Source organism: Diplotaxodon limnothrissa, linkage group LG5 (assembly GCF_057381915.1).
Source record: "Diplotaxodon limnothrissa isolate DT_005_m linkage group LG5, D_limnothrissa_male_GT1.1, whole genome shotgun sequence".
Classification (NCBI taxonomy): domain Eukaryota; kingdom Metazoa; phylum Chordata; class Actinopteri; order Cichliformes; family Cichlidae; genus Diplotaxodon; species Diplotaxodon limnothrissa.
In genome coordinates, this window is record NC_140600.1 from 6,479,630 (window position 1) to 6,494,114 (window position 14,485).

A 14,485-nucleotide genomic window follows, 5' to 3' on the forward strand; every position below is an offset into this window, starting at 1 on the left:
GTATTCACTTTGATAATGAACGTGTGGATTTGTATGTTACCATAGCAATTTACTGCAGAAAACAATCACATTGATAAAGGTTTGATCACTGACCAGTGAACCTGTTCTCATTTCCAGGAAGTCAAATACTGATGTTTAGCCAAAGACGCTGGTGTCTCCAATGTATACAAAAGATGTCCTTTAGCAGTGGCCCTGTGTAGTGAGGCGAGTCTTATTCCTCATGTCACAACTGCAATATATATATATCATTTTCATTTTTAGCCTAAACATGTAGTTCTAGTGTCTAAACCAGAGAAAATAAAAACAAAATTGAATGTTGAGTGAAAGGACACAAACCAATATCTCCAGGTTCTTGTCATTCCTACCATCCTACCTACTTGTGTGCTCTTTAAAACAGGTATCATAAACATCAGCTTTATAGCAGCCATGCAGATATTGTTTCTAAAATAATTTCTTAACCATCTATAGATCTGCTGCAGCCTCACAGTAACCATCCACATGTTCAGATGGTTTACAAATCTTCATTTCTCTGCACTTTGCAACTTCTCCCCTCCTATTGGTGAGCGCTTAAGAAATTATTTGTGTATTCATTAATGTTCCTCAACCACAGAAATTCCCAACAGCCACACAATATTTACATTCTGGAATTAACACTTCAATGGATAAGGCTACATTTCTAAACAGATCCGCTGTTAAAGCTAGTCCCTCCATGGTGTCCCAGCACCACACGTGTTAGTTTAGTTAAAACATACACGTGCTGTTGGTCTTGCTTATGCAGCATCTACATCAGCTCTGCGTATTTTGCACATATGAAATCAATGGTAAGGTGATGTGACTTCTATACATTTTACATCAGATAAAAACTTTATTTGTAAGATTCAGATAATTATTTATTAAAAGCTAGACATTTTAAATGAGAATAAGAAAGAAAACTATTCCTTTGTGCCCGTCTTTCCCTGTTTATGCCCTACCTGACATCCACTGGTTTCCTCTTTCTGGCGCAAAGTGGGCGATAAACAAACGAGAGACGGGACGTGCGACAGAAAAGCTGATCAGCTGATCATTGATCAGTTTCATGATTGAAGTAGCAACAGGAGAGGGAGAGGAGAAGAGGCAGCTGTCCAGCGTAAAGACGCATTCTAGGCTAAGTATGGGAGAAATCTCATTCCTTTTCATCTCAGTACCGTGATGAAATTGCTTTCAGGACCGTTGCCCAAGCAAGGGGGAGGGTGCATCTGACCTCGGCTGTAATTGGTCCAGCCCAGAGTTGATTAACCAGTTGTCCAGTCCACCACCTTTCATTGTTCATACCGTTACAAACAACATTGCCCCATAAAAATGAAAAATCACCGGTGGGCTGATGGCCAGTCCAGCTGTGTGAGGTTGTATTGTACTAGTCGGTCGATGTTTGACATCAGTCGTCTTCCTGGACTGGTTTTATTTATGTGTCAAAATTCAAGTTCATTAATGTACAAACTTTATTTATAGAATTTAAACACTCAGAAAGACAAAGTCAAGAGTAAAAAAACAAAAACACCCGACAGATTAGTAAATACAGGTTTTCAAAAAAAAAAAAAAAGGGAAAAAAAGAGAGAGATTAGAAGTTTGCAGACATCTTGGTTAGACTGAGTTTCAGGTCCATGGTGTGCATCTCAATCCTCTTGTGGAGCTCATCCATGGATGTGGACAGTGTGTCATAGAGGGCCTGGACACAGAAGGGGATCGTGTTACTCTCAAACTATGAATGAACAGCGAGCAGATGGGAGCTACCTGTACCTGAGCCTTCTCTGTCTCTTTGCTGCACACGTCTCTCAGGCTCTTAATGCTGGTCTTCAGCTTCTGCGTCTCAGCGGAGATCTCTTGGATTTTGTCAGCCATGTCCTCACGCTTCTGGTGGATTTGGTCACACTGCCTGCAGAAAAGTTAAGTTTGGTTTTTAATATGTCAGTTTATCACATTTAAGTCTTTCGGAAATACAACGCTCTTGTGAATCTACCGCATCAGGAATCTTGCAGTTTATTAACTCCACTAAAGTTAATACCCCAACACTTCCTGAACGTGCTGCTCCTTCATCTCTCTCTTCTTCTGCCTGCGGATGTTCTGTTTGCACTCCTTATCCTGCTTCATGCCCAAAGCTCGCTTCAGCTGGCCTTCCTCCATGCACAGGTTCTTCAGCTCCTTCTGCTTCTTCTCATACTGAGCCATCAACTCCTGGTGCTACTCATTCACACAAACCACATGGATACACAAATCAATGATCAACTGCACTGTTGAGTTTGAACTATAAACACAAGAATTTTATTTTATTTTTTTAAAAGCTAAATGACTTTATCTCCTATAATATAATAATATAGTGGTATATAAGGACTATATAGTGGTATATATAGCCCTTTGGCTGTGTCACATCAGCTCAGGTCAGAGAAGATTGAAAAGAGTCAAAAGCAAGTACAAATATGATTTTGGGCCTCGGTGCAGCTCAATCGTTCATCCTCTCTTTTGAAAAAAGCTGTATTAGTTCCTCTGTTTTATCCCTCACAAACAGCAGATGGATGGCGCTTCTGTGCTCATTGTCAGAAAATGCACAACTACAGGGCACTTGGGTAAGTACCAAAGTAAGCAAAGTGTCTTCATATTACTTTGACTTTCAATTTGTTTAAAGCAAAAACAATTTACTCAAGCATTGCAGCTCGGCAGCTTGTTACTGGATTAACAGGCTGATTGTTTTTGTGCTGCTTTCTTTTAATGAACTTCTGACAAGAAGAGAACTTCCCGTCAGTCACAGCTGGGCCGACAAGTTCTTCAAATCTCAATCCCCAAACGTTTAAGTGTGTATACAACTACTTACCGTCTCCATGCTGATAATAAATATGTCTGATATTAAATTAAATAGAATATACTGCAACAGTGCAGTGTATAAAAAAAAAAAAAAGCTCATAGGCAGTGAGCAAAAGCTTCAGGAATAGAAAAGAAAATATCAAACAGACATTACATAATTTTCTTCCAGGTGTCCCACTCTGTACATCCGGTCTATGTGTGTATAGATAAAGAAGAGAGCAGCTGCTCTGACATTGTACCTCTTCCAGCCGCTGCTTGGTGTTGCTCATGCTGCTCTCCAGGTCCTGCAGAAGGCTGCACATCTGCTGGATCTCAGCCTCGGTGTGAGTCACACCCTGCACCATGTTCTGGAGCTCCACCACACGCTCGTCTGTTTCTTCCTGAAAACAGCCATCATACACGTGGATCACAAACACATCAACTCAACGCAGCAGCTTTTGGAGTCAAAGACGTTTTCCACTCACAATGGAGTTCTTCATGTTCTTCACATTCTCCCTCATCTTCTCCATCTGGCTCTTTAGCTCCTCTGGAGACTCCACGATCTGAGACTTCAGTTTGCTGATGTCTTCCTTCAGGTTGCTGACATCTAGCTTCACCTGGGCCTGATGCACAAAAACTCGCACTTATATTTGCCAGTCAAAACTCCGAGTGCACACAGACAACAGTGTAAAGTGCTCGGGCAGCTTACCAGTTTCTGGGTCTTCTCTGCTATCGTAGCTTTCCACTCTGTGATGCTGTCGTTTTTGGCATTCTGAAAATAAAAGTGTTTTGTTTTTTTATTTACTGATGGCACACACAATACCTTTTACTACACTGAGCATGCTTCATCACCCCCTACCACTTCCTGGTATTCATGCATGGTGGTGGCCTGTAGCTCAGAGAGAGCAGCTGCCAGCTCATCAGCCTCAGCTTGTTGCTCTGGTGGGATGGTCCTGAGTAAGGACAAGACAAAGTGCAGTGCTTAGCCTGCATAACTGTTCATTTACTCATAAGAGACAATTGATAGATTATTAGTCAATCATTCTGTTGCTTTAAATAATTAAAAAAAAAAAGAAAAAAAAGAAAAAGGGTCATACATTGTGCATTCCCAGACAGTGAGATCGGGAAATAACATATGTCTAGTGATGCGCGAATCATGAACGAATCGTTCAATAATACTCGAGAATCACTTTACTGACTCATGAATCATGATTCACAAGCCCAACTGACTCACTGACTCATCCCTGTTGCTGTTAGCAGCAATGTGTCTAGCCTATAATTAAAATTGTGGAGAAAAACACAACATCCAGTATCGTAACAAAAAAATTTCTGCTCTGAACTGGAAGAAAAAACCCTGAGTAGAAGCTCACATCAAGAAAATAGCTCCTCGGTTCACAGTAGCATCGCTCTGCTAACATGCTAACAGCACATTTGAGCTCCTCACCCCCTCCCTTCCTGTGCTGAATCGTAAGCGTATCACTCAGGACTCGCTCACCCCCTCCCTTCCTGTGCTGAATCATAGACTGAATGGTTGTATCCCAATTCAGGGTCTGCAGCCTTAAAGTACACAGCCTTAACGGTCCACAAGGGCCGCGTACTCAAAGACCGCTAAGGCCGGAAGTGCGAGGCTTGTGAAATGGGAAGGTCTAGCCTCCGTTGCGCTGCCAAGGTTGCCTAGCAACCATGATACTAACAGCTGGAAACGTTTCATACAGCTTTGTTTGACAGAAATGAAGGAGAAAATGTTTTGTTCATTTGTTTGTTTGTTTCTAAGATTAAGCTCAGCTATTGAACGGCGTATATTTTAAAGTAAAGGCTTTAAAACCAAATTAGTACAAACGTCACTAATGTCACATAACTTTGCCAACATGTGGCCAACAGTAATGTTTTAATGTTCTTCGTTATTAAACATTTGCACATAAATAAGTGCCATAATAGTCAGTACTTAAAGTTTACTCTTCGTGCACCCCTCATCCGCCGTTTTTTTTCGGCAAAATTATCCACACCCAACGCATTGTGCATAATGCATTCTGGGATATGTTGGGCCATGAGGTCTACACCGCCACATCCTTAAAATTCAGGGAAATGAAGGACGCATTTGAGGGCCGCATTTTGAGCAACCTTCGAATTGGGACAGCCTTCGTTGCGTCGCTGTGACGTAATCGGCCTTAAAATGCGGCCTTTAAGGCTGCAGACCCTGAATTGGGATACAGCCAATGAATCACTCACTCACTCACTCACCCCCTCCCTCCTGGCTCACAGCTTCTTCTTCTTCTTGGTTGGCAACCAATGTTAAGGCACATTACTGCTCAGTGGACATTTAGATGAGAAAATATATATTTAACACATTTAAGGAAAATAGTAATAAAATATAAAATAAAATAAATGTTTATTAAGCAATTTTGATAGGAAATTGCTTAATTTTAAAATGTTTCTGCTCTTTTTTGCTGTTTAGTTGTTTTCTTTTAGACTCATTCATCTTAGCAGTAGGATTTACATGAAAAGAGAAACAAATTAAGTTTGAGCGAAAATGTACATTTTTTTGCACTCTCTGGTCGACTGACTCAGTGAATCAAATGACTCATTAAAACTCGATTCAGTAAAAAGAATCAAATTTACCATCACTACATATGTCATTACTTTTCCATGTAGAAGCTCAGCCACATAAACTGTGTGGGAGATTCCTGTTGGACAGGGACCCATTTTAACACAGGGATCACCTTGTGTTGAAATGTAAGGGATCCCCTTACCTTAAATATCTGCCTATAGTGGCACACGGGGATCAGAGTTATCTTTTCTTGTGAGTGAGACAAACAAAAATTCAGTCTGTAGTTTCTCATTTTGAGCCTAAGCAAAAGGAAAGAGTTCTGATTGAGCAGACAGCCTTGGATTAGCTCTTCTTTCTGGAAAAATTAGCAGCTGTCTCCACTAATGAGCATAAAAATGTTATTAAATGGTTGTGGCCTGGATTGTTTCAGGGATGGCATGTTTTTCCAGCCATACACCAAACAACACCGACAAAAGTCACAGAATCGTTCCTCCACTTACGTCAGCATCTCAATCTTCTTCTCTGCCTCCCTGATGCCTTTAGTATAAGCCTGCAGTCTGTCCATGTCTGCCCGCTGAAAACACACAGAGCAACAGTATTACTGCGAGGCTAACAAACACATTGGAATGGTATATAAAATAATAATCCAACGTACTGAACCTTATTCTACTCCATATTCTACTCTCATGATTGAAAGTGATTTGCAACATGTCGTCTAAAGTCTTAGTAAACGGGTACAGTTATGCACATCGGAGTCATTTATGAGAACAAAATGTTCATCCTTTATTTTACTCCCCATTCCACACAATTCTCTATGTTCCCCAAGAAAACATACAAATTTAGTCTGCTTCTCCAAGACGACCTCCATCCTCTGCTTTCTGAAGTGGAGAAAGTTCATGATGGCGCTCAGAATGGTTAGAGTCCTCTGTTTTTCTGGAGAAATCAGGCCAAGATTATCATCAAAGAAAATTGTACATTAAACACAATCTCTAAATTTGAATATTTGGGAGATCTAGACTGCTGATAAAAAAATAAAAAACAAAAAGACATTTGAATGTATGAGGGGTATTTTATGCAAGATACAAACCACAAACTATTGAATGAAATCAGTGAGACTTACTTGGAGCCAGCAGATCATTGAGTGAAAAATCATACACCAAACACATAGGCAGAAACTGCCGCCTAGAAAGAAACGATAAACACACAAAAAACATTTCACAGTTGTAAACTAAGATTAGACAAAACCAGCAGTGTACGCTACACTTTGTTCCCTCATACATGCAAAAATATCTACAGTTTGAACCTCTCTGCTTTATTTCAGGGTGCAGCACAATCATTTATTTCTCCATTTTACTTCACTATAGTGTTGGTGTGCATTTATTATTATTCAATTATAGTTTTGCATCATTTAAGTTCCCAAAAAAGTTCCATGTGAACAAAATATGGGTTTATGAGAGTTGCAGATTCATTCCTTCTGTTTTTATCTACATTTTATACAGCTTCCCACCTTCTACTGAGTTGGACTTGTAATAGAAATATTGATATTTGGCCCCAGTGAACTGATAATAATGTAATAGGAGGAAGTCATATGATATAGCAGGGGTGCCCAATCCCGGTCCTCGAGAGCCTGCAGCTTTTAGATGCATCCTTGTTCCCACACACCTGAATCAAATGAATGGCTTGTTATCAGGCCTTTGCCAAACATGATGGCATGCTGAAGAGGTAATCAAACCATTTGATTCAGCTGTGTTGGAGTAGGGATGCATCTAAAAGCTGCAGGATAGTAGCTCTCGAGGACTGGGATTGGGCAGCCCTGTGATATAGCATAGCCTAGCCAGGGCCTAACTGCCTACAGCAGGGGTGTCGAACTCCAGGCCTCGAGGGCCGGTGTCCTGCAGGTTTTAGATATCACCGTGGGTCAACACACCTGAATGAAATGATTAGTTCATTACCAGGCTTCTGGAGAACTTCAAGACATGTTGAGGAGGTCATTTAAATCAGCTATGTTGGATCAAGGACACATCTAAAACCTGCAGGATACCGGCCCTCGAGGCCTGGAGTTCGACACCTGTGGCCTACAGGATCACACTGTGTCATCAGTCTCAATAACTGTGTTGAATAATCAAGGTTACTGTCACTCATCACAGTCATCGTGATTGGAATTTCTGCTATAACCAAGCAGCCTGATATCCCAGACAGAAAATGGGTAAACTCACATGCGTGTGTAGACACTCATGATAGCAGTTGCCCCTTCGTGATAGGCTGGATACTGAATGTTCTCCAGAAGCGGAACCTGTGGAAAACAAATTACAAATCCAGACCACAGACAAAAGAAACATCAGCTGCAAACTGAACATGTTGCATTTGCTCTCACATCAGAAATTGACATTCATACACTCAAAAGGTTCTATAATGTTTCTGTCTTCATAGCATTTTCACTGCTATGAAGACAGATCACACATATCAATTCAACTACAGGCACTGCAGACATAAAGGCTTGGATGCTGTGTGTCATATTTGAACACGTTCGTTCACTGTGAACTAAAATACAAGCTTGCAAAAAGGTCACAGATCTGCAGAAAAGACATCATCATCATCATCAAGCCAACTAAGAGAAGGAACATTCACTGTCTGAGCATTTTAGAGCAGAAGCAGAATTTGATATTTAACACTCACCATGGAGTGACACTCAGGCCTGAAACGATACAGGAGATGCAGCACTCTCATGTATAAGGTCTGAACTGCTTCTGGCTGTAAGAGAGGAAAGTGCTCTGTTAATGATCTTTTTCTCATCCTTTATCATATTCGACACTATGTTTCCACCTGAATCTCAGGGTACTAAAAGACAAACAGACTGAGGCTTACATTCACTCTTCAGTGTCCAAGAGTGCAAGAAGAGGTCCTCCTGCTACCCCTGAAATCTTGTCTCTCTTTGAGACATGATTTCAGTTTAAGAAACAAAGGGCAAAGTTTGTTCTGTGCAGAAGTAATAACCTGGGGTCAGGGCTCTGAATAAAGAGTATTTTCATTATTTGACTTCTTTGTAAATGTGACTGTGACCAGAATAGTTTACTGTTTTACAAATTTGGTTAGAGGGGTCGATTGCGCTCATTTTTTTTTTCTAAATTCTTTGAATGATTCAAAATGCAAAATAATCCTTATTTATCTTATACTGGACCTTGCTGAAGTCCCTCAATTTATATTCTATCTGAAACAAGCTAGTTTGACTTCCCCTACTTTAAGCCAATCTTTTGATTGGCTGTCCCTCATAAACAGGCCTGAGTAACTGAGATGACCATATTAGTGCTGTCTACTCTCAGTGAGCTTTTGACTCACAGAAATTAGTTGTTCACATACCTCAATATCAAATCCTGGCCATGTTTAATGTGAGCAGATAAGAATGAAACAGTATCCAAGGTGTGACCAAAAAGGTGTGAGCTGTTTTCAGCTGAAGCAGCCCATTTCCAAAACCGCACATCAGGTAAGGAGTAAGACCAGAAGAAAGACTGTCTTTCTTCCCTTCTCTCCAGCTCGTATGTATGGGGTTATATCAACAATCTGTATTCTACAAAGTGAGAGGTTACGTGGAAATAACGAGAAATGTGGCGTTTCCAATTCAGTAAAAGCATAGTAATTTTTTGTGCCAATACCCACCACACTGGACCAAGTACAAGAGGACATGAAAAGACTTTCACTGTAAGACCTCAAATGAGCTGGCACCACTTACAGTGGGGCAAAAAAGTATTTAGTCAGCCACCGATTGTGCAAGTTCCCCCACCTAAAATGATGACAGAGGTCAGTAATTTGCACCAGAGGTACACTTCAACTGTGAGAGACAGAATGTGAAAGAAAAATCCATGAATCCACATGGTAGGATTTGTAAAGAATTTATTCGTAAATTAGGGTGGAAAATAAGTATTTGGTCAATAACAAAAATACAACTCAATACTTTGTAACATAACCTTTGTTGGCAATAACAGAGGTCAAACGTTTACTATAGGTCTTTACCAGGTTTGCACACACAGTAGCTGGTATTTTGGCCCATTCCTCCATGCAGATCTTCTCGAGAGCAGTGATGTTTTGGGGCTGTCGCCGAGCAACACGGACTTTCAACTCCCGCCACAGATTTTCTATGGGGTTGAGGTCTGGAGACTGGCTAGGCCACTCCAGGACTTTCAAATGCTTCTTACGGAGCCACTCCTTTGTTGCCCGGGCGGTGTGTTTTGGATCATTGTCATGTTGGAAGACCCAGCCTCGTTTCATCTTCAAAGTTCTCACTGATGGAAGGAGGTTTTGGCTCAAAATCTCACGATACATGGCCCCATTCATTCTGTCCTTAACACGGATCAGTCGTCCTGTCCCCTTGGCAGAAAAACAGCCCCATAGCATGATGTTTCCACCCCCATGCTTCACAGTAGGTATGGTGTTCTTGGGATGCAACTCAGTATTCTTCTTCCTCCAAACACGACGAGTTGAGTTTATACCAAAAAGTTCTACTTTGGTTTCATCTGACCACATGACATTCTCCCAATCCTCTGCTGTATCATCCATGTGCTCTCTGGCAAACTTCAGACGGGCCTGGACATGCACTGGCTTCAGCAGCGGAACACGTCTGGCACTGCGGGATTTGATTCCCTGCCGTTGTAGTGTGTTACTGATGGTGACCTTTGTTACTTTGGTCCCAGCTCTCTGCAGGTCATTCACCAGGTCCCCCCGTGTGGTTCTGGGATCTTTGCTCACCGTTCTCATGATCATTTTGACCCCACGGGATGAGATCTTGCGTGGAGCCCCAGATCGAGGGAGATTATCAGTGGTCTTGTATGTCTTCCATTTTCTGATGATTGCTCCCACAGTTGATTTTTCACACCAAGCTGCTTGCCTATTGTAGATTCACTCTTCCCAGTCTGGTGCAGGTCTACAATACTTTTCTTGGTGTCCTTCGAAAGCTCTTTGGTCTTGGCCATGGCGGAGTCTGACTGTTTGAGGCTGTGGACAGGTGTCTTTTATACAGATGATGAGTTCAAACAGGTGCCATTCATACAGGTAACGAGTGGGGGACAGAAAAGCGTCTTACAGAAGACGTTACAGGTCTGTGAGAGCCAGAGATTTTCCTTGTTTGAGGTGACCAAATACTTATTTTCCACCCTGATTTACGAATAAATTCTTTACAAATCCTACCATGTGAATTCATGGATTTTTTTTTCACATTCTGTCTCTCACAGTTGAAGTGTACCTCTGGTGCAAATTACTGACCTCTGTCATCATTTTAAGTGGGGGAACTTGCACAATCGGTGGCTGACTAAATACTTTTTTGCCCCACTGTAAATCAGTTCAGATGTTCAGCAGGAGATGATCTTGAATATGAGACCACACCTAATAAAACAATAATGAACACCCGATTCTTTACTAGAATCAGTTTAAATGATCAATTGCAAAATCTGTTAAATCAGCAACTGTTTCCAGATGATTCATGTAGAAAATAAACAATTCAAAACCCAGTTGTATTCTTTTGGCTGTTATATATTTTACTGTATTTAGATCGCCTGTTTGCTGAACATTGAAATTGTGGGCAGTTCACTCATCATAATGACCTCAGCTCTATCCACCTTCGTTTCTATGGACAAAGAAAAAGAGTATTTTTTTCTGAACAAGACTTTTAATGCACAGTGAGTTATCAGGATCGCCATTTGACTTGAATTTGATTTAAACAGATGCATATTCTTTGTGATATGACCATATGGGAAACAAATGATCATTTAGCCATTTATTTTTAGCTCAAAATGACAACATTAACACAGTAAAACAGGTCTCTTTCTTAAACAGAAGCCTGTCATGCTTAACTTTTGAGAATATAAGTAAATCTTTCTTTAAAAGCACTCTGTCCTGCTTAACTTAAAATAATATAAATTAATAGAAAACAATAGAAAAATATTCTTGTAACAGTGCACATTTAGTACAATTGGCTTCAGTTGAGGTATTATTTCAGCTTTTCTAAAGCTAATCAGCTGCTCCTGTTTGTAAACCCACTTGTTCCCATGATTACGCATCTTAACTCATCATCATTATTAAAATATGTATTACTTTTATGTATTAGTGATCCATTTGTTGTAATCATCTATCCTTGCAGTTGTTTATTACACAAAATAAATTATATTATCACACTTCTGACCACATAGCGCTGATATTCACTGCACATGCCCATATTAACCTTAACCAGAGGGTTTAAAAAGGCAAACCAGTGTTTACATACCATATCTGCTTCTGCCGTGGCCTGGTGGACAAAAAATTGGTTAAGGGTTCCCCGAGCTTTCACGCCCCTCATGTTCTTCATGTGCCCACCACTAGAAGCATGCCTATGGAAAAAGTGCGCCGGCACACAGTGCAGTGCGCTTTATAGGTGTTATCGTGCATTTTCCCAGCCAGGTGTTTTCCTTTTCCCATTCCTCCCTGTACTTTTGCAGCCTTTTTTTCCTTTCTCTGAAGGGAACAAACATTGCTGCTCTAATGCTGGGCTCACACTGTGCGATTTTTGGCCCATTTTGAGACGATTTTTGAGTCGTGCGACCGATTTGGTGATCGGCCCGATTTTGGCCTTCATCGTGCATCGTTTAGTATACGTGGGGTAACTGCTCACGCGCAAACACGTAAACGTCGGTGAAAAAGATGGAGCAGCATGGCTGTGCAGCGTGTGATCTGGACACAAGCGATGGAGGCACAACTTGTAGAACTTTGGAAAGCTCATCCGAGCCTTTTCGATGTGGCCTCACAAAATTATCACGACCACAGCAACCGTGAAAATAGTTGGATTTACATTGCTGCTCAATCACAGCTGCCTGATTAATGTTTTTCATTAACAATTTAGCAAAGTTGATGGTGGCGGTGTGCGTGTCTGTGTGCGGCGATACTGATCCGATACCGATACTCTGTACAAAAAAGTGTGAGACCCTGCATCGTGACCTACCAACTTCTAACCCCTGCGAGTCAATCGTGTAGTTTGAGCAGGAGCTGAATAACGTGACTGAAAAAAATAAATAAATAAATAAATAAAATAAAATCGCACAGTGTTTGCCCAGCTTTAGGTGCACTGTCGTCCGAGACTTGCAACGCAGTGTCGGCGTTTGTTTCCCTGTTGGCCATGCTTCTTGTTGTGGTCATCTGTTGTCTTCCGGTATTTTCTCCGTAAGCGACCTTTCCTCGACCAATGAGATGAGCGGTAATCTGAATTGTCATACTCGAATTGTCATAAGTGTGCTGTCAGCTCATTGGTCACAAAGCAGGAGAGGGGCTGGGAATTATGTTTTCAAACAAAGCGTTAATTCCATAAACATTTATAGACTACTTTTGATTCTCACTGTATTACGGGTAGTGATGTGCGATACAACTGATTTCCTTTCCGATCCGATACCAAGTAAAATTCAGGGTGGTATCGGCGATACTGATCCGATACCAATACTCTGTACAAAAACTTAATGTTTCATTGCATTTCATAATACAATATATAATTGTATTATGTAATTGTAATAATAACATAACCATATTGCTTCATAATGATTAGAGGACATCAGACAACTTGTTTTTATTGCTTAATAATGCAGAATAATCATATAGAAATAAAATAAAAAAACTGATGTTGTGCGCTATTTGAGCACATTGCCTGCCTGCAGCACTAAAGGACTCTGCGAGAGACATCTGTCTCGCCCTAGCAGCACCTGTCCCTGTCCTCCTCTTCTGTTCGCCTCAACATAAGCTTATCATATTCTGTGATATGATTTACTCCGAGGTGTTTGACGAGGTCAGTGGTGTTGCCACAACAACGTGTCCACACAGGACTCTGTTTGCGCTCAGCCATTGTTGTGAGTGTGAATGCCAGGGGCTGCAACACATTTATACAGTCGTATTCCGCATATGACTATGAAAGGCGTAAGAGGAAGTAGTTCCTTCCAAATTAGACGATCCGAATTGTATAGTTTCTTTCCACTGCGTTCATTTTAATGGAAAAACTACAAATTTACCCCAGAGTACTGAAATATCGATATAATATGAGAACTGATTCTAGAACATAAATTGCTGGTATCGGAAGAATCGATATTTCAGTATCGATCCGCACACCACTAATTACGGGACAAAGTGTGTCCCTTATTAGCTCAATACTGGACGTGTACTTTTGTTTCTAAATACGGGACGATTCCGTTTTTTAAGGGACGGTTGGCAACCCTAAATGGAACATACATATTAATTTGGCCCGTAATACCAAATCTAAAATCAAATGACAATGAGCCTTTCCAGCTCATGATGTAATTTGCCTTTCCGGGCTTTACCTTTTTTCTAAACCGCGGAACATTTTGTAGGTAGAATCTGTAACACCGAGCGGACCTTACCTTTGGATGAGGAGTCAAGTCGCTCTTTGTAAAGTGTTTTGCTTCTTGACCAGTGAGAACTTCAGTTCGATAAAAGTTCACTATCGCATCCGCTGTGTATACAGGAAAAGTGTTTTCAGCCATTGTCGCAAATAAATTGGAAAAATAAAGCGAATGCAAAGAACTGAAAACGTCAACTGTAGCCAAGGATAAAACTGGCGCCTTCCTTATTTATTTTCAGTCGGGAGATCTGATTGGTTATCGTCACTTCTTCTGTTGTGAGTAAAATATTACTTTATGTACTGGCGCCATCTAGCGCTTAAACCAAGTGACTGTTTTGATTCGGGTGACAATTAAGAAAATTAAACAGTAGCAAATTTACAACTATAATAATAATGATAATAATGATAATAATAATAATAACAATGATATAACAACAACAACAACAACAACAACAATAATAATAATAATAATAATAATAATAATTATTATTATTATTATTATTATTTTATGAGTATTTATATGATGAGTTCCTTCAGAAAAATACAACAACAAAAAACAAACAAAGATACAAACAAGAACCCTGTAGTTAAGATGTTGTCAATGTGGTGGCGAGACTAAAATTTAAAAGTTTCCCTCGCTGTTTTATGCTCGGGTTTTTCATATGAAAAATGAAATCTCACTTTATTACACAGAATCATGACATGTTAAATTTTTTAATGAGGACCATGCTGTTTCCTGAGCTTCTGATGCACTTCTGACTTTC

General features: G+C 40.4%; 1 protein-coding gene across 1 annotated transcript; it reads right to left on the reverse strand.

Annotated features, from left to right (window-relative positions):
• Positions 1 to 1,597: 1,597 nt before the first annotated feature.
• Positions 1,598 to 13,863, reverse strand: nuf2 (UF2 component of NDC80 kinetochore complex). Its single transcript, XM_085353712.1, has 13 exons — positions 13,741 to 13,863; positions 8,039 to 8,113; positions 7,579 to 7,655; positions 6,483 to 6,544; positions 6,198 to 6,295; positions 5,863 to 5,936; positions 3,674 to 3,767; positions 3,524 to 3,586; positions 3,300 to 3,437; positions 3,075 to 3,215; positions 2,042 to 2,217; positions 1,777 to 1,912; positions 1,598 to 1,705 (listed from the first exon to the last, which is right to left on the reverse strand). The coding sequence occupies exons 1-13, from the start codon at positions 13,861 to 13,863 to the stop codon at positions 1,598 to 1,600; spliced, it is 1,365 nt and encodes a 454-aa protein (XP_085209838.1).
• Positions 13,864 to 14,485: the final 622 nt, after the last annotated feature.

Coding starts and splice junctions, on each gene's coding strand:
- nuf2 (XM_085353712.1), bottom strand. CDS start 13,863: ATGGCTGAAAACACTTTTCCTGTATACACAGCGGATGCGATAGTGAAC. Junction 3,216..3,299: donor AGAACATGAAGAACTCCATT/GTGAGTGGAAAA, acceptor GGCTGTTTTCAG/GAAGAAACAGACGAGCGTGT. Junction 1,913..2,041: donor CACGTTCAGGAAGTGTTGGG/GTATTAACTTTA, acceptor ACTTTTCTGCAG/GCAGTGTGACCAAATCCACC.